Consider the following 27,500-nt stretch of genomic DNA (forward strand, 5'->3'; position numbering starts at 1 on the left):
CAGCAACGAAGTGCCTTCCTATTATTACTACGCTACTCCTAAATCTAATCTTCCATGAATAACTTTCACCAATTTCGAAGATGGGGCTTCGAACCCGAAAACATATGAGGATAATAATTGGAATCCAAATTTCCCACAGTCCCGACGTAGTCGCTACAGAGGCGCCCCCACTCAGCATATCAAGAAGAAATAACTGGAAAACACGTTACATTAAATTAATACAATGCGTCCTATATCTAGAGATATGGTACTTACGATAAATCTACATAACACAAATAATGAGGAAAACGTATGCACAAAGATCTGAAATATCATAGATGAAGAAAGGATTAGTGAGGACGAGTATTTCACACATTTAGACTCACGGTATCCAATACAGGTTTCTCCAGAGCTCGAATTTAGTGAGACTAAAATAGGCAAATCAGACAACGGGCCCGAGTAAGATTTGGAAATGAAACAATCATACAATCTGTATAGAAATGGAATATAGAATTTAGGTCAAAAGGCCAAGCGCTGGGACCTATGCAGTCATTCAGCACTGACTGAGAGTTAAAAATATTTAAAGATGTAATGGGAGGAAAACCTTGCAGTTGCACTATGAAACACCATCAGGGGAGAATAGTACATGATAGTATCAGCTGGGCTTCTATGGGCACCAAAAGGTTTCGAAGACCCAAGCCTACTTTGATGAGAACTTTGAAACTGAACGCTGGAAAATAATTGGAGATTTGTGGAAGGTAAAGCACAAGAAAGATATGAGAGGCGGAATTTCACAAATGTCTTTGCGTCTCACAGCTTTGAAGGCAATGATGATGATTCCGTCGAGAAATGCCGAAACCTTGAGGGATTGTTCGTTAGACTGAAGATCCACAATAAGGTAGTTCTGGAAATGTCATAAGCAACTGCTTCAATAATTCTAATATGTTCTCTAAATTTTATTAAATAAAATAAAATCTGGTGTGTTTCGCCACATCAAGGAGGATCAAACAATTTACCCTCTAACACTGAGAGAACTTTTTACTTCCACATTATCCTAACTTCAGAGAACAACAATATAACAAATGATTTTCTTTAAAGGCAGCTCAAACCTCCCATTTTTTCTCTTTTGTTGTAGCCTAGCTTTGGAATTCTCTTACTAATTTCGTTTTCCTTGATAAGTGAAATCTACATTTGATACATCTTTCAACACTCTTTATCTCTTGGTTCCAACAGGCAAGGATTCAATAACGACAGACAGTTAGCCAACCAATCAGACCGTGTATGCAAAATCACGCAACTTATGGCAAGAACAACGTCAGTGACTTACTGCACGACCATTATACTTTTGTTTAATGATAAAACATGCACAGCCATCATTATTTTCTACCACGATGTGAACAACTTTATTTACCCAAGGTCAAGACATGACTGACGATGCATACTGATCATTACATATGGATAGTAAAAACACGAAATTTTATTGCTTGCACAAGAAACTACCAAAGCAATACATTATTGTGTGCGTTTGTATTCTTTAAGTTTACATTGCACTTTACTTTCAGCAATTCATAACTAAATGCCAATCTATCGTGACCTCAATGACTCAGACATATAATTTTAAACAAAACATTATAGGTTCTGTTGATTTCTAGCTCTACGTCCCAAATCGATTCATAAATTAACAAGTAAACCAATAACCCTCAATACTATAACTGATATGATGATGCTACCAAAAATAATGCCCTTGATTCAAGCACATCTAGACCGCTTGTAGCCATTGCCCTCCTAAAATTATAAACATTTTCTAGATTTATCACTACGTGACACTAATAGAAATAAATAAAAGAAAACAGACTATCACTTCAGTGTCAAAGAAGGTTGAATACCTCAGGAAATGTCCTCATATTATTTAAAATATCAGAAAAAACACGACGTGATGATTTGTTTTTCACCAACTTCATTCAAAAACCTATGAAATCTAGCAATGTCGTATTTAGATTTACATGTTCTTTTCGAATCAGGAATGGATTCCACTGCAGAGCTTTTCCCACAACACTCAGCGTTACAATATCTGCATGCATACATACATACATACATACATACATACATACATACATATGTATGTTCATCCTAGGTTGCTTGAAAAGGGAGATAAAGAATTCATAATGGAATAAATTTCCAAGAACAAGCTATAAAGAACATTAATTTAAGAAGACCTCCATTCCGTGTCAACCAAGGCAATGTGTTCCATAAAAGAGCAGAGACTAACAAGGGAGTACCGTGTAATATCTGGTGGGGGAGGGGCGGGGGGTACAATTGAAGTAATTAAGAAGGCCACTGCCAAAACATACACTTGGTAGTGAATTAAATGAACTAATTTGGTCAAGGATGTGAGAAATGGTTCTGCACAGTAATTCTGTCTCGTCTGGCCAAGGATATGATAGAAGGATCCTCGCTAAAATTTTCTGCTTGGAAAGAGAGAGAGAGAGAGAGAGAGAGAGAGAGAGAGAGAGAGAGAGAGAGAGAGATTCCACATCAAATTTTAATTATTGTTCTGAAATAGCAAAATATCTTTCCCTAATCCCCCACAGACACACATTCACAAACACACACATATATGTAATTATGCATATAAACACTATATATATATATATATATATATATATATATATATATATGTGTGTGTGTGTGTGTGTGTGTGTGTGTGTGTGTGTGTGTGTGTGTGTGTGTGTGTACTGCAGACATGGTTATGTTCCTCCATAACCCCCTTCCAATATCCCATTAATTATCTATAACACATAACACATGGCTCAGTGAATGCTACTCGTTTTGCTGAAAGTCAGCATCTATGGTATGCTGACTTATCACGGTGTCACACTGCTCCGTACGAGATACATTTATCCTATTCCCACTGAAAATGTCAAAATGAAATCTTGTCATTTTTTTTTATATTTCTCAACTGATGTAAGTTATGCATACATTTGTATGTTTTCATCCATTAATAATTATCTTCATCCATTTATTTATCATTTTCATCCGTTTATTTATTATTTTCATCCATTTATTTACTATTTTCAACCTTCATCTTGTCTCCAATCTCTATTTTCTTAGATTTCCTCATTAGGGCATTGGTTTCAGCAGAAACATTTATACACATTCATAGCCCTCAATCTTATGCAAACATAACAACAGCATTAATAATGTTTGTTTAAGATTCCAAAATAATTCACCAACCGAAAACCCTGACATTCCTCCCGAAACGAGTCTAATCAACGAGAACCGAATTAAACCTCGTTATGTAACGAATCTCGTTAGGAAACACCGCACATTACTCCCCTAACTTCTTCAAAATTCACAGCTATTTCCGCGTAATGACGTCATCAAGGATGTGTCTTGCCATCACGTGGTCGTTAGAGGGGCTAAATTAACTCGTTAAAAGTCTTAAAAATGATCCTACTGCAAAGGACACTTAACGGCTTTATGTTCCAATCTGATGCAAATGAGAGAAGAGAGAGAGAGAGAGAGAGAGAGAGAGAGAGAGAGAGAGAGAGAGAGAGAGGCTAATAACTATTTTTGACACTGTTGATATGCAACCTGAAAAAAAAACGAGTAAACAAGAAAACGCAGATTTAATCATTTATTTACAAGGAATGAAAAAGGGAACATAAAGATGACGCAATGATTACTGTTTACAGGAGGAAGCGAAGGGGCTGAAGACAATACGAATTCGAAAAGCGATAAAACGTGAACATGACTAAAAAAAAAAAAAAAAAAAAAAACGAATCTTGATAAGGGTGTTTCTATTTATATGTTAATCTCAAGGTGATGACAACATCCAATGGACAACAAAGCTGTCGCAAGTTGGCAGGCAAACAAATAGCAACAGCAATTGCGTAAAACAACGCCAGACGCTTCTGATGCAAAGCTACCTTCCCGTTTTTCAAGTACTATTTTGGATGCGTGTAAAAAAATATTTAAGAATTCTGTCCTTCATTTGGTTTTGAAAGGATAATGGTGAAAATTTCCGAATGCGTATATCAATGAAAGAACGTCTCAAATATAAAACATTCGGAAAAAATTTTTCGAAAGAAAAAACTGTCTACATTTCTCATAACCGTTATGGGCATATAATGGTAGCAACTTTATTGAGACGGCAAATCTCATCGGTAGAGAATCAAATTTTCCTCGGTAACCTAACTGCTATCCTATTGAAAAGCTTCTATCTGAATATATCACCCATGAACATTTTTAGGGAATCCAATCCTAATATTTGCATCATATCCTTTTCAAAGGTTTTCGGTCGTGCTACATTTATTTGTCAAGAATATGCAAAATGCAATGTTCACCATCTAGTGAATAACTTACGCGCAGAAAAATATCATATCGTTTGGATAAAATAGGAAAATGTGTGAGAACAAGTTAGAAAAAAAAAAAAAAAAAAAAAAAAAAAAACCGAAAAACGCTTAAAAATTTGGCCCATAGCCCCTGGCGGTCAGTATGATACCATAACATGGAAAGAATAATTTTACTTCATCCCCCTGAATTTTTCTAAAACTGACAATAAAAAACGAAACAGAAAAGTATAACCGACATAGAAAAAGTGGACTAAAAGAAACAAAGAATATGTATGCTCTGCAGTCAACATTCTGAGAAAAAAAAAAAAATACTACATGACCCACTGGTCAAGCAAAGTGGGTTATAAACTTCAACCGGATTTTTCTCACGGATTTAAAGTGTGGTGATTCCTCAAAGTACAGACCACGAATGGACCGTATCATTTTCATGTTGCTAGGGAGCCGGAACGGTTTGGGGATTTGCACCCTTCATGGCTGTAATAAAACAATTTGTTCACTTGAGTAGTGCCATAAATTACACACTGCTCTATCAGCGTCTCCACAGACACACGCACGCATACACACGGTTACGGATACGTTAAAGCAACTAAACATGCAACAATGCTAAGATGTATGTTCACGTCAAAGTTGAAATGCAGCTGTAGATTATATCGACTTCATGATTCTAGGGGGAAATATAGTTTCTTAAACGCGCACATTTAAAAAAAAAATTCTGTTACGTTATGTAAAAAAAATTCTCATATGCAATTCAAATTTGGAAAATAAAAACAAAGATCTTCTTAAATAAATGATGTCTTTGCTATACCACAAATAAAATGTCTACAAAAATAGTATGACAGTTAAAAATTAGCCCGAGTAAACAAAAGAACAAAATTAGCCCGAGTAAACACAAGAACTAAATAAGTGAAAAATGCGCCGAAGGAACTTCGGCGCAATCGAGTTTTCTGTACAGCCGCTACAGCGTATAATCAAAACCACCAAAACAGATCTATCTTTCCGTGGTCTCGGCATAATGCTGTATGAGCCGCGGCCTATGAAACCAACCACGGCCCAGTGGTGGCCTATCCTATATCGTTGCCAGAAACACAATCATGGCTAACTTTAACCTTAAATAAAACAAAAACTAATGAGGCTGGAGGGCTGCAATTTGGTGAGTTTGATGATTGGAGGGTGGATGATCAACATACCAATTTGCAGCCCTCTAGCCTCAGTAGTTTATAAGATCTGAGGGCGGACAGAAAAAGTGTTGACATAAAAAAGTGCGGACAGAATAAAGTGCGGCCGGACGGACAAAGCCGGCACAATAGTTTTCTTTAGCAGAAAACTAAAAGTCTTTTACAAAGGAAGGAGCTCAAATGAACCTAGAAATTCACGAAAAAATTACAATTGGACGACTCTTGTGATTAAAAGGTGTAGTTTCACCAATATCACAAGGGAGTGGCAATGAACACATACCGGGTTCCCTAAGTACAAATAAGAGAGCAAGGAACCCAAAGCCAAGTCTCGGTAAAATAAATAAGCAAAATAAAACTGTCTGAACTCAGGCAATTTGAGCCATGACCAAGAACAATAATCCAAACAGAGAGAGAGAGAGAGAGAGAGAGAGAGAGAGAGAGAGAGAGAGGATCGCAATTAGGAGACTTTTTAATACCAAGAAAAGAAAGCTGGGTGTAGGAAATTAATGAAAATACATGAAAGTAAAGTGAATGAATACGATAACGTGGGGAGAATTATGAAAGGATAATTAATGAAAACGAAGACTGGGAAATATGAGATGAAATACCCAACTAAATACGCACTATAATAACAAAAGATATAATATTCATGACCCAAAATCCTTTCTAATTACTATAATTATCCATATCCCCATCAAATCATTATTAATGAATAAAAGAACATATAAAATCAGTTACTTCATGAAAGCCAGCATGGCTAAAAGACTTCTCTACTACAAAATAACAAAATATCCGACTTCATTAGATATGTGTACGAATATGCTAAAATTAACTCTATCATTCTATGTATTGTAATGGATTTAAGGGTAGGACCCCGATCCTCCTAGCCTGGGTTTGAAACCTAGCGAGGAATAAAAATGTCTTCATTCATTTAATTCAGCTATCAAGGTTCTAAGTTAATGTATCTATAAGCATTAAGATATCAATATTTAGTGTTCACTGTATGGCTGGAACGCTGTATATATCAATAAAACGAGTAAAAAATGCGCCTAAGTTTCCTCGGCGCGGTTTAGTTTTCTGTACAGCTTATAATCAAGGCCACCAAAAATAGATCTATCTTTCGGTGGTTTCGGTATAATGCTGTATGAGCCGCGTCCTATGAAAGTTTAACCACGGCCCGGTGGTGGCCTGTCTTATATCGTTTCCAGAAGCACGATTATGGAAAAGTGCGGACAGAAAAAAGTGCGGACAGAAAAAAGTGCGGACGGACAGACAAAGCCGGCACAATAGTTTCCTTTTACGGAAAACTAAAAAGGTAATAAAAGACCAACATCTTTTTTATTTTTCATCAGAATAATACTCATCGCGTGATCTCCCCCGCTTTGACACAGGTGTGGGCCTCTGATAAATATCTCCCGTCACCTTCACTAGTCGCTGCTGAATAATGCTGCAAATATTATTTGCAAAATTTGGAAGTTTTCGTTAAAGGGGAAACAAAAGGATTTCAGAGAGAGGGAGACGCTGATAAAAGCCACGATTTATATGAAACACAAACGCGTGTGGGCGGGAGAATGCACAGATCGAGAGAGAGAGAGAGAGAGAGAGAGAGAGAGAGTACGTACCCAGAAGCGTGACATGCATCTGTTTCCAACTGATCGTTCACCGTGCATGCTTTAGTGAACAGGTATGTTCACACTTGGAAGAAAAAAATGAACTTAGTGTCAGTTCTGTGTTAGGTGAAAGCAAGTCTGAAAACTGACAGTTCAGGGGCTTGTTTCATTAGACTAAAAAAAGAAGAGATAGACAGAGTGTGTGTAAGAGAGAGAGAGAGAGAGAGAGAGAGAGAGAGAGAGAGAGAGAGAGAGAGAGAGAGAGAGAGAGAGAGACAGAGACATTATTTCGTAAGAAAAAAAACTCCACTAGCGCCTAATGAGCTGTATAAAATTCACTAACACCCTCACTTAAAACACAAGGCGAAGACGGGACTCATAATCAAGCATAAAAATATAATTACTACAGGAACACTTCGCTGGTGTTGACCTTAACATGCGAGCATTCACGTCATCCACTGTTTACAATATGGATTATTTTCGTACGTGTCTAACATCTGCCCCCACCCCATTCCCACTTCTCCTGTTTCCGACGCTGCCAAAACGCTGGGGCACTGTTCCGTATGCCCTAAAGTGTCCCATGACCCTAGTGGAGGACTCATAATCCCCACCTCTCAGAACCGAGCCCCCGCCCGGGGAAGGGGGCGCGCACACCCCCGACTAACGATAGCGTTGCCACGCACCCACACCTCTGGAGGGCTAAACGCCAATGCCACTCGAGTGTTACATCGGGTATCTTTTAGCAATGTAGTTCAGTGACAGAGGTGCTGCCGTTACTGCTACTTGTGCTGATTTTCACTGCTTACAGTATCACTGCTGCTGCTGCTGATACTACTACTGCTAGTACTGCTGTTGCTGTTCTTACGCTATTACTTCTTTCGCTTGCAGTAAGTTTTAGTTAGAGGGACTGGCCTGAAATTTTCTCTGGGAATTCCACTCGTAAAGTTAAATTATAATTGCTACGAGGATTATCGCGTGAGTGACCAAGTTTGGAGTGATACCTTACACACTTCCACACGCACACACACACATTACACACACACACACACACACACATATATATATATATATATATATATATATATATATATATATATATATATATATGTATATATATATATATATATATATATATATATATATACTTCTCTCCCATATATATATTCACTTCTTTCTATTTTCTAATTTTATCGCAACAACGCCTGCTTTCTCGCCCTTTGCAGTAGCACCCGAATTTTCCCTAGAGCATTTATGAAGTTTCCGAACTTGAACTGACAGTTTCTTGTCCAATATCTAGTGTGAACATCTTGTAGACGCTGTCTAACATTTGCAAATAAAATTAAAATTTTGTGAAATTCGAAAGCTAACTAAATATGGTTAAGTAATCAGTCGTTGAAATACTTTTCAAAGAATGAAATACAACTAAGCAGTGACAGACTTATTCAACAAACAGTGCAAGTGAAGCAAGGATATGGCTGCTTAATTGTAAGAGATAAGCATTACGCAAAACCAAACAATTATTTGGCTCCAGAAGTCCGTAACGCAAAGGGATGAAAAATCTTATCTTTTAACGGACGCATACAATGTAAATATTTTAAGTGTAACATTGTTGAAGCTGTTGCGCTTTGCAAATACAGAGCACTAAATACTGAAAGGATACAATTATAATGAAGCAGAACTTGAATGGACAAGTTATTTCATCACAAAAACAAGCAAACAAAACAAAACGAAAATAAAAGGATGTTAAAATATTGAAACTGATTTTATATTTTACATAATTATAAGAGAACAATTATGTCTAAAGCCTTAAGTTAGATAAGTCGTCATCTATTTGGGTTAACTGCTAAGATTATCGGTTCCGTTAGTACAACGTATAACCTAAAATCACTTTATACCGCATTTCATTAACAAAGAACATACCGCCCATAACATGTTCAAGTAAACACGTGCCTCGTTGCTGAAAACAGCTTGATGTTATCACGTCAGGAGCAAATGTCGGGTAGTTACAAAGAACGTAAACTGTTTTATTTCATTAAACTCATGACTAAGGGTAAACTACGCAAGAAAATTCATGGATTACAAAGCTTATAACCTTTCGCTGTTTATCAATGGGGACAAAATACGTGAACTTGGTGAAAATGGTTATTTAATGCTAAAAGGCCGTACTGGGCATGCATAAAATTTGTCGTTTTTATAAAATAACAGAGAGAAAAATGGCTAAGTTAAACTAACACCTACCCTTTTTATTCATTATAACCTATGAAAGGGGTTACATATATATCTCGAGCAAAAATAAACACCATGACAGGTACGATAAGCAACATACAGATCAGGGGGGAAAACTTATCACCACGGCTTTGGACAAGATATCTGACTCTGGGGGATGGAAAGCTACACTTCACAGTAATCTCAAGCCAATTTCAGGAAGCTAACAACAAAATAGCTTTCACGATAAAAGTATAAAAATGAGCTGCGAATGCTGGCATGCGACCAGCTTAATCTAAATTTAACAAGGGAGTCATTACTAAGTGATTACTTATATAAATAGTGCATCTTACGCAATAAAATCAAGCACGTTCTCTGACATATCAAGAACAAACAGCCAATTTTCTCGGGGGATAATAATACTCTCACAGAATTCTTCATAAGCGAATTCTCATGAATTGTTGCTAGCGTCTCTTCAAAAGTGAAAGCTATTGTTAGTACCATTCGTACGGCTTACTTCTTCGCGAAAGATTTCTAATACGACGTAAAGACAAATTTACAATGGCAATTCATAAACGGAACATTAAACAAAGCTAATTAAAAGAGAGCATTCTAATACTTCATACAAATAGCATAGTATAAAAGGCAGAATTTGGGCCAAAGGCCAAGCGCTAGGACCTTTGAGGTCATTCAGCGCTGAAAGGGAAAACCTCGCAGTTGCACTATAAAACGATGGTTAAGAGAGGGTGGAAAGTCAGACGGAAGAAAGAGAATGAGAGAGGTTGCATCTAGGGGCCGAATGAACGCTGCAAAAGACCCATAATTAATGCCTACAGCGCACCACGTAAGGTGCACTGAGGGCGCTACACCCCTACGGGGAATATATTCCACACAAGAGACTATGGAAAGAGCAAAAAAAAAAAAAATTTTTTTTTGAGAGAAGCATTCAATACGTGAGGAAGCTATTGAATAGAAGCCATATAATTTCAACCACACTGTCAGGAAGCCTAATATTCAATGCTGAGGGATAATTCTAAATCACAAGGAAATGAATTTATATATAAATAATATAAACATCAAAAGCATTGTTTCTAAAATGATTTCTAACACATCATCCAAATATGTATCTTCCTAGAAAGGCGACCGTAAAATATTAACACACAACGCTTTAACAAGCCAGAGGCAACGTTCGAATCACATGATAAAAGGTATAAAAGGTTATTGTCTTCATGATGCCACGTTAATATTTCATAAAGATATATATGAATTTAAATAAAACATCAAGCTGCTTCTTCTAAAACAAAACATCTGATTCAGGACTTGTCTATAGAATATACTCCATCCCACAGAGAAAAGTACAGCACTATTAATCATCAATATTCACACACCTTAAACAAACTACTACTACTACTATTATTACTACTGCTACTGCTACTACTCACTCACATAATATCCTAAGAAAAGATCTTACAATTAACAACTTAAAGACGAGTACACAATGTGAAGACTAACAAACAATCCTCATTCTCAAGTGTGTCCACATATAAACTAATCTGATATACGAAATAGATGCGAACAAATAATTACGTCTATACAGATACATAACTGAATAAGACACTTATTCTCTAAATAAAAATACATTCTCTAAGTACGAACATATTCTGTAAAAAAAAAAAAAAAAAAAAAAAAAAAACGCATTACAGGAATACATATCAATCTCCGTTTGTCAGAAGATAAAATATCCACCCTCCTGTGATCACTGTCGCTGAACGGAAAATGGGTTAATAAACCGTTCAGCCGTATCTCATTCTATGAGTAAGACATCAAATATATCACCGCCCTTAAAAATTGAGAAAACTAAATATCTCGTTTTACTTTGCCATATTTCAGAATATTTCAGTGCTCGCATAAGCCGTTTATTATGCAGAAAAAATTTTAATTTTCGAGGAAAATGTTGAGGATTATTTTCTTGCGATACTGATTTTACAAAAGAAATAAAACACAGACAAGTAAAAACAACATGATCTAAATCAACATGTGCAATAGAAATACAATACATTACTACTTCACATTGGGACAGCACCTAAACAATAATAATAATAATATTAATAATAATAATAATAATAATAATAATAATAATAATAAATCTATATATAAAAAATACTTTCAACCTTCAGCCATTTACGATCAAATACGAAATAATCTGAAAACAAATAGAATCCATCCAAGAGATGGATAAATTGTTACACTAACTCAGTGTGTAGATAACTAACATATGTAAACATATTTTTCTATTATTTACATAATAATTGCCAACAAGTTGCGAGTTTATGTTATAATTCATCTGTAACCAATGTAAATAATGTAATCTTTTTGCGAACTGTTGCAAACCAAATATTATTTATACTGTACTCACTCCCCGCCGGCATACCAGTACAATGTTTCAAGTTTTCATGGCGCTAAGCCAGACTGATTAATGTAAGACATGCGGAAAACAAACAAAGGGCGTAAATAAGCAGACAAAAAATAAATGAAAATACGATCCTCCTACAACCTGAAAATTCAAGCCAATAATACAATGCAACTCACGAGCAAAAAAAAAAAAAAAAAAAAAAAAAAAAAAACTGGCACCTTCTGGCTGACCAAAGATACAACACCTCAAGACATTTATTGGTCTTTAACACAAAAGCAGCAGGAAATTCGTTCAGATAAAGCTCACCTGTATGTTGAAAATTTATGGGGATTTAGCAGACTTCAGCGACTGCCTCGGAGCTCTTCAGAGAATCCGTTCAACTAGGTTGACAACAAAGCGATATATGGGCGACTGGCTTTCAAGCTTTGGGGGACAACGCGAAACGAAGCCGATAAAAGCAGAGTATCCTTTATACTAAAATGAATATATATATATATATATATATATATATATATATATATATATATATATACACTGTATATATATATATATATATATATATATATATATATATATATATATATATATATATATATACACTGTATATATATATATATATATATATATATATATATATATATATATATATATATATATATATATATATATATATATATATATATATATATATATACACATACATACATAATTATATATAATTATATATATAACGTATGTATATGTATAAATAAACAAATATATGTATATCATATATATATATATATATATATATATATATATATATATATATATATATAGTGTGTAACGACAGAAAACCTATTGTTTTTCTGTTTCAAAGGCTCCAGTAAGTTAATCTTCCTCTTTCAGAGAGATGAGATGAGCCTGTTATCACCAAAGGAAAACAAAACAAACTGAATTAATCCATTTTAATTACAGGACAGACTGCATTATTCCTTCGAGTTCCTACTCCCCTCAGAATGAAATAAACACTTTCCCCTTCCTTTTTCAATTTGTTCTCTGCTACTGAGACCATGACATACACAACTAGGATAAAGTACGGAGAGAGAGAGAGAGAGAGAGAGAGAGAGAATTAAACTGGCTCCTATCTTTATATATATATATGTATATTATATACATATATATATATATATATATATATATACACTATTATATATTATATTACATATATATATATATATATATATATATATATATATATATATATATATATATATATATTATATATACATATATATATAATTATATTATATATGTATAATTTTAATTTTTCTTGTGTTCCCATGTTTATTAACTTATATATATATATATAATATATATATATATATATATATATATATATATATATATATATATATATATATATATATATATATATATATGTAAATTAATAAACATGGGAACACAAGGAAAAGTAAAATTATACAATGCAGTTTCCGCATTATTATTCAGATCTTTCACGACCAATTAAATTACAGACACTGTAACAAATGCTTGGCAAGTCGTTCAGGAGGTGATCCGAAAACGAGTTCCTTGGAACAAATACAGGAATAAACGCATATTGCGCTGAAACAAATAAAAGAAATGGAGAATTGCCGTTATCAGTGGCTTACAATTCATAAAACACTGGGATCCCCTACTCTCTCTCTCTCCCTCTCCCTCTCTCTCTCCAAAACCTTCCGCAAATGCAGCTCGGCAGAGCAAACAGGTGGAAATGACAGCATAGCCATTGCAGAGAAGATTTATGTTTCCACACCTCTGGACCCATCCTGACTCCCGATATAGAGTGAGTTCAACCTCTCCCTTTTTAGTTTTCTGTAAAAGAAAACTATTGAGATGGCTATTTGTCTGTCCGTCCGCTCTTTTTCTGTCAGCTATCAGATCTTAAGAACTATTGAGGCTACAGGGCTGCAAATTGGTATGTTGATCATCCACCCTCCAATCATTAAACATACCAAATTGCAGCCCTCTAGCCTCAGTAGTTTTTTTATTTTATTTAAGGCTAAATTTAGCCCTGATCGTGCGTGTGGCAATGCTCTACATGCCAACAACACAGGCCACCACCGGGCCGTGGCTGAAATTTTCATTGGCCGCGGTTGAGAGTTTCATGGGCCTTGGCTGAGAGTTTCATACAGCATTATACGCTGTACAGAAAAATCGATTGCGCCGAAGAAACCTCGGCACATTATTTACTTATTCTCTCTTAAGACAAATTTCCCGACTTTGCTCTCCCTCGGTACGCAGTAACAAGAAAGGAGGAGTAGAATATAGAAAGTCGAATATAGAACTGAGGCCAAAGGCCAAGCACTGGGACCTGTGAGGTCACTCAGCGTTGAAACGTTAATTAACAGTAAAAAGGTTTGAAAGGTGTAACAGGAGGAAAGCGTCGCAGTTGCACTAGGAATCAATTGTTAGAAGGTGAAAAGTAAGATGGAAGAAAGAATATGAACGGAGGTACAGTCAAAAGAAGGAAACGGGTTGCAGCTAGGGGTCGAGGGGACGCTGCAAAGATCCTTAAGTAATGCCTACAGTACACCAAATGAGGTGCACTGACGACACTAACCCCCTACGGGAAGAAAGAAGTGCAACTTGAAGCATAACCTTCCCTTCTGCCGCATCTTCCAAGGAGAGGAGAGGAGAGAGGAGGGAAGGAAGCGGAGGATGAATCACCGAGGAAATCTGAATTCCAGGCCTTCCTCTATCTTAACTTTCTTCCAAATCTCATGACGGCCAGAGTAACGTGAAACTAGTTTCATTCCACATTCATGGGAGCGTGAAACGCGTTTCGGACTCAAATTATAACGAAGTTAGGCGACGGTTTGCCGTCGTGAAATATTACTTGCGTTCACATGGACCGGGAAATTTACCTCGCGGGCTAAAATGCAATTTGGGAAGTCCTTAGGTAACTTCTCGGGGAATCGAGAATAATTTGAAGAAGTTCAGAACGGTGGCTGAAATTTACGCTGTTTTCAAAGTGAATTTATAAATCACATGAATATCTTTTTTACAGAATAGTTCATACAGCTGCCTCTTGTTTAAACTAAGAACCGAAGTTAAATGCCCTGAATTTCTTTATAAACTTAGCTCATTATCCTTAGAAATATTATGGCAGCAATTAATGTTATGTGATTCCTAAAAGAAAAACCAATATGACGCGTTCATAAAAATTTGATTTAATAAAAATGTTCATATTATAATTACTCCAAGGAAATATACATAACATGTACGTATTCATATACTTCCAATATAAAAAATTTGAGAATTCAGTATAAAATGAATATGCAGACCATAATAATTAATTTCAAGAAAAAATCCTACCAATGTCTGTAATTACTGAATTATTATATATATATATATATATATATATATATATATATATATATATATATATATATATATATATATATATATATATATATATATATGTGTGTGTGTGTGTGTGTGTGTGTGTGTGTGTGTGTGTGTGTGTGTGTGTGTGTGTGTTATATATGTATAAGTATACATATATATATTACCGCTTCTTCCCATTTTAGGGAGTGGTGCAAGAAAGGCAGGTTCTCAGAAGAGGTTGCCGTCACCATGCCCTTCTCTTGACTCTAGCTAAGTCGACCGGTAGGCAGCATGCCGGGAATGAACCCAGGATCTTAACAGATTCATTACTTCGAAAAAAAATCAGTCTTTTATAAAAAAAACAATGGATTTTAGAAATGTAAAAAAATTCTTACATTAGTGTCCACTTTTATCTCAGTCACAGCAATTGTGGCTTCGGCGGATCTAAAGCCTTCACCATTTTCTTTCATTAATGCCCTCATGGGCAGAGATCCAACATATTTCAACATTTACAGAAGATGCATATAATCTGGGAATGAAAACTTAACTGGCTGTACAAGATAACTTCTAAGACTATAGTTCTGAAGAGCTTTTTTGGCATTTCTAGTTCCTCATTGAATGGGTCGATATCGTACTCGGCTAGCACTCTGCTGGGCCCGTGCTCGACTCTCCGGCCGGCCAATGAAGAATTAGAGGAATTTATTTCTGGTGATAGAAATTCATTTCTCGGTATAATGTGGTTCGGATTCCACAATAAGCTTTAGGTCCCGTTGCTAGGTAACCAACTGGTTCTTAGCCACGTAAAATAAGTCTAATCCTTCGGGCTAGCCCTAGGAGAGTTGTTAATCAGCTCAGTGGTCTGCTTAAACTAAGGTATACTTAATTTTTGGGGTCAAAGAAAGCAAAGAGTTCTTCGATGGCATATTTTTGTATACCGCAACGGCTGACCTAATTGCAAGCATCTCTGATGAGAAAACAGAAACACTGTTTGGTGTAAAGAACTTGTTTGTCTAGATAGATGATACAGCAACAATCATACACTTGATGGAGATTTGGCGCCGTAGTGTGAACTGTTGAGTTTTGTATGTCCTGTGTGCTTGTGAGTTTAATATTCAAGAGGATATGCAAAATTTTTGGATAAACATATATACACTGGTACAAACTTGACCTAGTTTTTGTAATGGAAGCGTTCTAGTCCCCACATTCATTGATTCACTAACACTTTTGTGTTCATAGTATGCATACATACATACATAAGCCGCAGTATTCCACTTAATATGTGATCATGAGTCCAAGCGCACTTCCGAGTGTACAAGCATACATGTTCTATGCGTATACAGGAATGCATATAATGAGTGTGAACAAACACACATCTCTGTTAAAATTTTCGAGCTTCTACCAGAGAAATATGCATACATGAGTGTAACATACTTGTATGAGTGTAGAGTCATGGAAATATCTATAAAAATTAGTATGTTAATTAGTATAAGCTCATGTCATCATGCACCAAGTAAATATTTTTTGTGCATTCAGTACGACGACGTAGACGACAGTGTACATGGGTGAAAATACCAGTGGATAACAATGATGAACATCCACAAGCTCTCGAGTACCGCGAGGCCGCGAACAGTGCCAAAGCAAGCATAAGCCCAAGGGTATTGTAATAAACAAGCAAAATTCATCCACTACAGAAGCACGTACTTGTATATATTTCGCCGACTCTCTTCCACAGCGCCAGAGCCGTATTATCTCAGATTTTTGTTAAAATATTCCGCTTTCTGTATACATTCGCAAGAGCGACGTCTGGGGCCTTTGCTGCTAGAGATAATACTACTTGCTATGCCCACTGCTTTTGTTGGCTGAGCAGTCGATGTCACGGGGAGAGAGAGAGAGAGAGACGATGTCACGGGGAGAGAGAGAGAGAGACGATGTCACGGGGAGAGAGAGAGAGAGAGAGAGAGAGAGAGAGAGAGAGAGAGAGAGAGAGAGAGAGAGAGAGAGAGAGAGAGAGAATGTGGAAATGAATGATAATAAAAACAACGGATAAAAGGAATGCATAAATTAAATTAAATTTAAGGGGGGTAACTGATAGAAAACAAGACAAGAAAAAAATTAAATATGCTGCCGCATTAAAGACAATAGGAAAAACTGTAAATAAGGATGCACAGAAAAAATGGTTCGAAAATTAGGGGCAATTAATCTACTGCAGATGAAAAGAGATAAGAATACACACAAAAACTGATGAGAAAATACATAAAAAAGAAAGAATTCCTAAATCAGTGACAGGAAAAAAAGAGACTGAAGTTGGAAACGGAGTAAAATACAAAACTATACGAGTAAAATTTAAATGAAAATGGAAAGCAAGACTGTAAAAAGAATGCAAATAATATGAAAATAGTAAAGAATTATGCAACGCAATCGAAAGAAATTACAGCGTAAAGAAAAGAAAACCCAGGCTAATGGGAAAATGCCATAAAAAAAGGTGCAAGAACAGAAAAAGGAATAAGAGGGAAAGGAAAGAAAAAAAAAGACGGTCGGGGAAGGCTCTGCCAATTTATGAAGCCAAGAAAAAGCTGAAACGAAGAAAAAGGCGAATACTTTCAATTGTTTCATGGAAGCGGAAGAGAAACGATACAGAGAGAGACTTCAAGGGCGGGGGAGGGGGGGAGAGAAAAAAAAGAAATGAGAAGAAGAAGACGAAGAAGAAGAAGAAGAAGAAGAAGAAGAAGAAGAGGAGGAGGAGTTACAAAAAGGAAGGGCTATGGGTTAAGGAAGGATAACAGACGAAATAAAAGTGACACTCAAAAGGAGGAAAGTGTAATTAAAAGAATAAAAAAAGGTGAGCCTGACCAGAAACAAAGATGAAAAGAAATGTGACAAAAGGGCCTCAGAAAAAAAAACAGAGAAGAAAAAAAGGAGGAGGAAAGGCAAAGAAGAAATGAGGAAACACCCGAAAAAAGTCGCAGAGGGAGGGAGGGAGGGAGGGAGGATGTGAGGGGGAGGGAGAGTATGACTGGGAGAGGGAGAGAGGCGGAAGGTAATTGGCAAAGGCACCACAAAACTTTTCCTAATTGCCCGACGTAGGCAGGAATGAATGAGCAATTAAGGGTCTATAATTGCCAGTCTTTATTTCCTTGATGCTGTCAATATCCCATTAGCGAGCGACAAACTTTATTTCTCTCATTGATTTAACGTCTCTGTGATGTATACACGTTGTCAATCGCGTCGGCTCGGTAAATGATCTATGCGCCGGCTTCATGTTTCTGTTTAAGTTTCTTTAGTAGCTATCTATTTATAACACGAAATTACACCTGCATATGTCCTCCTTTGTTTTTAAATATGTTAAATAGCCATGGAGACATAACACATGCTTTTTTTTATATTTACTTAATATTAACTTTACCATCAACCAGTTCGTCTCCCATCTCTACAATGAAACACAAGCTGTGCGTTCACCAAAGAAATTTATTATTGCTCCAAAAAAAAAGGCATTCTTCACTACATAATACTCAGCACTCTCTACAGTTTTCACTTGGTACAGTACTAACCTTACAGCCTTCTCCTTTACCCCAAATTTCTCAACAATGTTCTATAACAAACATCTGATCAATGCAATCTCTCTCTTTGTTAAAACCTGCACATTCTCCCTATAACTATTCCTGTTCTCTGACGTACTTCCTAAATGAAAACTCCTTCAGAGAGAGAGAGAGAGAGAGAGAGAGAGAGAGAGAGAGAGAGAGAGAGAGAGAGAGAGAGAATCCCAATAAACTTCCATCAATTCTCCATAAATCCATTTCCAGAGCAATTAAATAGTTGAACAATGAGACATTCCACGAGAATATAATATGAGCAATTAAGCTGCAAACAGGACATGACGATCCGCTTTCATAATGAATGAGCATCCAATTTATCTTCCGCACAAAACCCCACTCGGAAGGACAACAGAAAATGAATGGATAATAAATTAGAACATCATAATTTAATGAGCTCGCGTCTCCATTACTGGAGAGATTCAACGTTAATGATTAATGCAACGGAGGTATTCCATATGCTATTTAATAACATGGAAATTATCAGCACTGTATTGTATTGAGGAGATACAGCGCATGAAATGGCAAAACTTTCGCAGTCATAAATAAGCTCTTTCGAGGTAATATATCCGAGTTGATGTGCCATCCTAGGAGTGTTCTTACTGGGAGAGGCGGGACCTTAAATTCACATTTTTTCCCCCCTTCAGATACGGCCATACATCCAATTTTTTTTTTTTATTGGTACAGCTTTTTATTTCATGGCAATACAGCTCGGAAAACAGCTATCGCTTCGGTTTTATAAACAGTCGACAGCCAAAATAACTGAAAGTAAAGATCGGAAAGTGATAGAAAAGTAATTAAAACCAATACCTGTTATCTAAATTTGCTAAAAATGTAATTCGTAAAGTAATAGTTATATGATACTGGATAAACATTCTCTTGTTCGATAAGTGAAGAGTCACACGTTTTTCTCTATTTTATATATATATATATATATATATATATATATATATATATATATATATATATATATATATATATATATATATATATATATGAATATAAGAAGGCCCATAAAACACTATTTAAACGTTGAAACCATATATTTCGGGCACTAGCTTCTGTGCCCCTGTTCACTCAGTAAGAATATGGACAGGTGGAAAGTTACAATGAGTATATATACAAAAACATAAGGTGTGGCCCTAGGCCTCCGATGATATGGAGGTGGCGTTTCTTAAGGAGGAGAATGACCAAATTCCCTAGTGGTTTTGGCCTCATTAGCTCCCGTTTGGCGATGGAGCTAATGAGGCCAAAACCACTAGGGAATTTGGTCATTCTCCTCCTTAAGAAACGCCACCTCCATATCATCGGAGGCCTAGGGCCACACCTTTATGTTTTTGTATATATACCATTGTAACTTTCCACCTGTCCATATTCTACCAGTGAACAGGGGCACAGAAGCTAGTGCCCGAAATATATGGTTTCAACGTTTAAATAGTGTTTTATGGGCCTTCTTATATTCATATTACACTGTAGTATTACGGGAAAAGACATTCATATATATATATATATATATATATATATATATATATATATATATATATATATATATATATATATATATATATATGTGTATATACACATACATACATACATACATATATATATATATATATATATATATATATATATATATATATATATATATATATATATATATATATATATATATATATATATATATATATATATATATGAGATCCTCAGGCGAGATTAAAATAAGATACCAAGACGCTCAACTTTCATTCCAAAGTCTTCTTCAGGGTACCCTGAAGATGACTTTAGAATAAACCTGAAAGTCTTGGTACCTCCTTTTATTTTCATGTGCGAATCTCTTATATGCTTCGGACCACTACGTAAATACAATATATATATATGTATGTATGTACGTATACATATTTATATATATATATATATATATATATATATATATATATATATACATACATATATTATATATATACATATATATATATATATATATATATATATATATATATATAATCACGTCTTCCTACGTTTCTTAATCTATCCCTTCCTTCAGCTCATAAATATAACGGCGACCTTGGCCTTTTATATCTCAACCTTCTTTCAGCCACCCCTTTTAAATATATATCATTCTTCTTCGTAATACACTGCCAACGCAATTCTCCGATCTTCCTTAGCGACATACTCCAAAACTGTCTTCTCCATTGCTCTGTGAAATGACCTCATTGGCAACTTAATATCTCACAATTGTTTTTTTTAATTACCTCTAAGGAAAACATCTAAACAATTCTATGGGGTCTTATCACTAAATTACGTTGTGAATAAATCCCTTCTCTTTAAAATCAAATTAATGGCTGTATAAGCATTGTGTGGGACATTATTTTTTCCGAAACCTATTTCATAATTTGTTTCTTAACTGATAACATTCTCGGTCTATGGCAGCCACCTAACTGGTATTTTCTTAACACTACATGAACCACACGAGATGGACACCACCAAGATGCCAATTCCGATCTGAAAAATGGTAAACTTTAAGATTCTATTTGATTTTCTTTACTGAAACAAAAAGTAAGGCAATTTAAAGAATGTTTATTTGCAGTTTTGCCATTAATTCAAATGTCCCCTTTCTTAAGTTTAACGCACAAGATTTAGAACAACATTTGTCCGTTATAGAATACATTTTATCAGTTAGATCTGCCAATGTATTTGTAGGGAACACTGAGGAGCTTATGTTTACTTACTATATTATTCTGGCTTCTGCAAAGCACTAATAATAAACTTTATCCAAATCTTCTGGTTGCAGATCAGAATCATCAATAAGTCGCAGATGGCTCTTTGTGAAAATACCTCCATCTCAAATGGGTTTTTAAATGATACCAAAAAAGAAAGCAGTTATAAGATTGAATCTGAAGACCCTCATGGGATTGGAACTTTCAAGGAGTACATGTTGAAACTCTTGCCTTACAATGAAGCATGGATTAAGAACGCATCGTCTTTCAATGGCACTACAGCAGGAGATCTAAAAGTCATCAAAAATGGTACCAATGGTTACTCTGATACTACAATCAATGGTAATCACCTCACTCCTGAGGACAAATATGGAATTGATGAAGCCCTATTCATGAATGGTACGTTTAATGGAGAAAACCATGTCGTCAAAGTCAACAATTTCCAAGGCAAGAAAAGTAGACTAACTTCCCATAAGATCTACCCTAGTAACATTTATGATACAGCATGTCCCATTGAAATAGCTGTTAGTGACACAGTCGGGCGTTATCTTAAGGCTAGACGTGACATCTCTGCAGGGGAGATTCTTTTTGTAGAACCTCCAGTAGCAATGGCAACCAGACCAAAGTCTCCACCTCACTGCCTGAACTGCTATAAACAAACAAGCTCATTTAAATGCCTAGACTGTGGCTTCTTCCTCTGCGGGCCAGAATGTCTCACAGATTTTCACAAGGTGGAATGCCGATTCCTAAAACGTCTGGGTGCAGCTGAATGCTCAGAAGGTGAAACAACTGAACAACGACTTATGCTGGAGAGGCTTCAACAGATGCCTCAGGAGATGCGTGCACAAGCAATGGCTATGATTGACAGAGCAAGAGCAGCCTCAAAGGAGCAGAAACATCGGGAAATCATGCAACAATATGTCATTATGGCAGCGCTTAGAACAATATTTCTCATACAGGAAAATGAATTTTATAAAAAAGTCCTCAAGGCCATGCAAGCGAACCTTGAACCTGGAAGTAAACGTTACAAGATGAACCAAAATCTGATAGTTGGCGTCATAGTTAACAGATTAAAAGCTTCCGACGACTCTGAACTTATTCACAGAATCTGCTCTGTCTGGGACACCAATGCATTCCAAGTAGTACTCCCCAAAAATGGTAGAGTTCAAGGACTGTTTCCCTTGGCTGGTCTTATAAACCATGATTGTCGGCCCAATGCACAGCAGTGGTTCACCGACGAGGGGAAGATGGTCTTAAGGGCTATAGACCCTATACCTAGAGGAGCTACTGTTTCTATTTCCTATACAGATCCTCAATGGAGTACCATTGTCCGACAAAACCATCTGCAAAAGTGCAAACAATTCACCTGTATCTGCAAGAGATGTCTTGATCCTACCGAAATGGGCACATTCATTGGTTCCTTGATCTGTGCAAAATGTGGTTCTCCCATGATATCATCAGCTCCGCTAGATACTGCAGCTAAATGGGTTTGCACCACTTCCACGTGCCAACATACAATGGAAGCAAAGCAGGTAAGCGAACTGAAAGGTCCAGATGTCATAATTTACTAAAAATACTTAAAAAGAAAAAGGTTATCACTGAAAAAAATACGACTGCTAAATATAGCTGGTATATGCGTAGAGCCAATGTTGATAATGTAATGCTACTAATCTTCTAATGCTTCTTCTGTAGTGAATTCTTCGTCATTTGCATTCAATGTGCAACGTGTTAACGTGAAATACATATGTGCTTTTGCATGCTTGTGATGGACTGACTTTCTATGTAAATATGTATGTTTCACACTATTCTCTCTCCCTTCTAGCAGGATCGATGAGTGGACTAAATCATTTCTATACTTTTCAGGGTGATGAAAACCGAGTAAGTACTAAAAATTAAAAGGGGACAGACAGGACTAGAGCCCTTAATTATTATTTTTTGAAAGTTTCCAAGCCATAATCCCTGGACAGAAATTCTGAAACGTTATTCTGAAATTCCAGATGTTCGAAGCATGACTTTTCTGATCCCAGACCTCTCATTTCAACATTTGGAACATTAGCTACTTTAGAAATACTTTGCTGCGACTTTGGAAGACAACACAACAGAAATCAATCTTCTAATTCTACATGACACCACGACAGCATTAAACAAATAAGAATACGTAGAATCTACTGGTCACTCTTACCAGACACATATGTAATTCTAATAGCCACAATGCCCTCGAGAAGTTAAGAGGGCATTGTGGCTATTAGAATTACAAATAAGAATACATTTACAGAGATTATATAAAGTCAACACCACAGAGACAACATGAAACATCAAGTGAATTTAGACGTAATGACAACCATTAGGGATTAATAATCGACATTATTTTGTAAGACAATGGTTTTCAAGTAAAACATTACAACAAGACAACAAGAACCTTAGGTTCGTTTGGACATATGACGACTCTAAATGAAATACTCAGATCGATCACAAAGTTTAACACCATTGTCCTGCCGTTCCATGACAAAAACATTCCAAAATTTGCTTGAAACTGCGTCGTCTGTCTTGCCTTAGATTACTGTATGCCAACTAGGATTAATTTCATAAATATATACAAGAGATTTTTTTTTAACTTCATTCCAACCTAAACCGCTGAGCACTGGAGAAAGGTTCCCTGACCATTTTCCGCGTCTAAAACATTCTGTTTTAGAGATTAAATTTTGTCGTTTAACAAACAAATAATGATTACCGGATTTTCGATTAGTTCATGTCAATTTAATTTTGCTCGTAAATTCTTTTAATTTTTCCAGATTTCTAATGCTTTTTCTTCAATAAGCAACTAAACAATGCCTACTCTCGCCCTTAATAAAACAAAAATTAGTTTAAAATCCAATCGTATGCCTGCGTTGCTATAATGCACAACTCATTAATCCACTAACTTCAGCACATCTTCTGAAAACCTAACTAATTTATTAAGCATGAGTTTACTTTAACCCATTTGACTTCTTCCGTTATCTAAACTATTCATCAGCTTAATCACAGTTAACGTTCTTTTCAGGTGATAAGATGAAGGAAAAACAATAAATTACGCACTCTCCTTCCCTAATGAATTATGCAATAAAACTAAAAAATATAGTTGCTTCCATTAGAAAATATAAGGAATTTTTCTTTTTGTAACTCAGTCAGTTTACGTTGCATGCAGGCTTTACCTTCCTTGGGGATTCGGACCGTCAGCCACTGAAGCAGGAGGTCGATGCTTAGACTTCTAAAATGAGTTAAAAGACAATGACACAAATATTTGTTTAAACGCCTTATCTGAAGGATAAGCTAAAGCGCTCTCTCTCTCTCTCTCTCTCTCTCTCTCTCTCTCTCACACACACATATATATATATATATATATATATATATATATATATATATATATATATATATATATATATATATATATATATATATATATATATAGATATATATATATAGAGATATATATATAGATGTATATATAGATAAAGATATATATATATACAATATATATATATATACATATATATATATAAATATATATATATATATATATAGATATATAAATCAATATATATATGTATATATAATTTAACACCAAACCTTTTTCCTAACATGAGGCGGCTCCAGAGAACAGACAACAATCACATTTTAATTACTAAATCCTGGATGATCATGTGCAGAAAACTTCCACAACATACAACTACTTCATACACTTTCACAAAATGCTCAACAGCAACGCCCTGACCCCACCTGCACACTTTAACAGCACCTATGAGCTCATTTCTAGGTCATCCTACACCTGTTCATTACACTTAATTTCTCTACTATGGTTATAAAGCCAAACTTTATACCCTACAGGTAAGTTGCTAAGTCGTATTTTAATGTCTTCTATTATACAGCAACACAATGGTTAATTGTTCTAGTGGAGTTTCTTCCGTTATGACGGATTTTGAAACTTGAAATGTTTCATTACATGGACACAAGTTTTCATTCATGCTCGTTCTTATAGTTGTGTGATGGTGTGACATACTGTAAGGTCAATGACAGGCAATAGATTTACAATCCCTGTTTTCATGATTGACAGTATGTCAGTCAGCGTGACAATCCCAACCCTTATGGAAATTAGACAACCAGTCAATTAGTCAGTGACTGCCTGCTGCCGATCATTCCCCAACTTATATACGAGACAAGAAAGTTTTGTTATGAATCCCTCCAGTTTTTCGTGTCTGACAATCAGCCAGTTAAGGCTGCAGTCACATTCCTATGACTGACAGACACCCAGTCAGCCAGTCAGGATCTACCGAGTTCCGCCCCTCCCATTTCCATCTACTCCCCTTCTGCTAACTGCTCCCTCCATGTGATCACTTCCAGATCCTAAGTCTCGGAGCCAACTTGGGGGCCCTAACACAGAAGTTGAACCCCAGCAACGTGTCAGCTGTCACTTCATTAGCAAAACTCCTGGAGAGGCAGGTGCATCCACACCACTACTCCCTTATGCAGATGTACGTGTCCGTAATTAACGCCTTAGTCGATAAGGATTTGGCAGGTGAGATGGTATTGTAAAAAGGTTCAGGTTGTTGTCTTTGTTGTTATTGTGTGTGTGTGTGAGAGAGAGAGACAGAGAGAGAGAGAGAGAGTGATGCATTAATTATTGAGTAAGACGCCGAAATTTATTACATGGGTAAGTCTATTCTGCTACAATAAAGCATAAGATACGTAATCGAGAAAGACAACAATAAAATTATTTATAATACCAAAAACAATTCTGAACTAGAATGAAAGAACAAGATAAAGCAGCATAAAATTAATTCTGAGATAAAAAATGAGCACCTTAAATTGTAGCGAATCATTTGCCGTTTGCTAACTATAACAGAGGATTTTGTTTTCTAGTAGTACAAAACATTTTTTTAAATAGGAAGTTTTTGAAAAGAATTGGCAACAGGTTTGGTTTAACAGGATTTAATGTCAAAGCAAAGGATATACAACATTTTTAAATAAATATGAAAATAATTGGTCTGTAGCGTAAAAATGAATAACAGCTCGCTCCAAAGTAAGTTAATTTAAAAAGGTAAAGATATATATGCTCGCTGGTTTTCAATACAAAAATAAATGTAAAATCTTTTTGGGTCCTTCAAAGTAATCACGTGGAAGGTAATAAAAAATATAATTCTTAAAATAAGTGAGTTACAGGATGTAAAGCGGAAAAAACATTTCTAACCAAAGTGAGAATCGAGAATAAATTCTCACTCTTTTTACCTAAAGATATGAATGTAAGGAGATCAGCGTGATGTTCCCCATCCTCCACATAAACATAAAATTATGTATATATATATATATATATATATATATATATATGTATGTATGTATGTATATGTATGTATATGTATGTATATGTATGTATATGTATATATACATACATATATGTGTATACATATGTATATATGCATACACACACATATATATGTATATATACTACATAAACTTTCGTCATATACACCGTGAAATTTTTTATATTTATAATATTAAGCCACAAATACCGTTTAATATCCAATTCACTATATTTCGGGAATAACTTACATCCGAGGGGAATTATAATTAGAAAGTGCCTCGTCACCAGGGGGAATCGAACAGCTCCCGGGTTTAAAAACAATGACGTACATATATATACATATATATATATATATATATATATATATATATATATACATATTAACTTTATCACATACACAATTGTTCTGTGCATTAGTAGAATAATGCGGACTGTCTGTCCAAGAAAGCTTGTAACTTTTTCGGAATAAACACTCTGTTAGATACCATCCAGTTTGAATGAGGTCCTTTTAGTAATATATATATATATATATATATATATATATATATATATATATATATATATATATATATATATATATATGTGTGTGTGTGTGTGTGTGTGTATGTATGTATGTATGTATGTATGTATGTATGTATGTATGTATGTATGTATGTATGTATGTATGTATGAGTGTATAATTTTAATTTAAAAGCGAATCAAACTGTGTTAGTCGCACAAGGATACACCATAAAATTCATTAAAATACTTTG

The 27,500-nt window shown here is 35.4% G+C and overlaps 1 protein-coding gene and 1 long non-coding RNA gene across 4 annotated transcripts in view; one reads left to right on the top strand and one right to left on the bottom strand.

The window, feature by feature from the left end:
- Positions 1-27,500, bottom strand: part of LOC136838762 (uncharacterized) — a 292,827-nt gene that overhangs the window by 200,773 nt on the left and 64,554 nt on the right. The window lies entirely within an intron of this gene.
- LOC136838759 (SET domain-containing protein SmydA-8-like) overlaps positions 7,828-27,500 on the top strand; it is a 24,602-nt gene continuing 4,929 nt past the window's right edge. Inside the window, exons 1-4 of one of the 2 annotated variants that reach the window (XM_067104237.1) lie at positions 7,850-8,006; positions 21,488-22,945; positions 23,277-23,291; positions 25,791-25,965. In XM_067104237.1, coding sequence (XP_066960338.1) covers positions 21,512-22,945; positions 23,277-23,291; positions 25,791-25,965 — 1,624 coding nt within the window. In that variant the 5' untranslated portion in view covers positions 7,850-8,006; positions 21,488-21,511. Of the gene's footprint in view, positions 8,007-21,487; positions 22,946-23,276; positions 23,292-25,790; positions 25,966-27,500 lie in introns of both variants that reach the window. The other variant, XM_067104238.1, reaches the window with a different exon arrangement.

This window comes from Macrobrachium rosenbergii, chromosome 5, assembly GCF_040412425.1.
Source record: "Macrobrachium rosenbergii isolate ZJJX-2024 chromosome 5, ASM4041242v1, whole genome shotgun sequence".
NCBI classification, from domain to species: Eukaryota; Metazoa; Arthropoda; class Malacostraca; order Decapoda; family Palaemonidae; genus Macrobrachium; species Macrobrachium rosenbergii.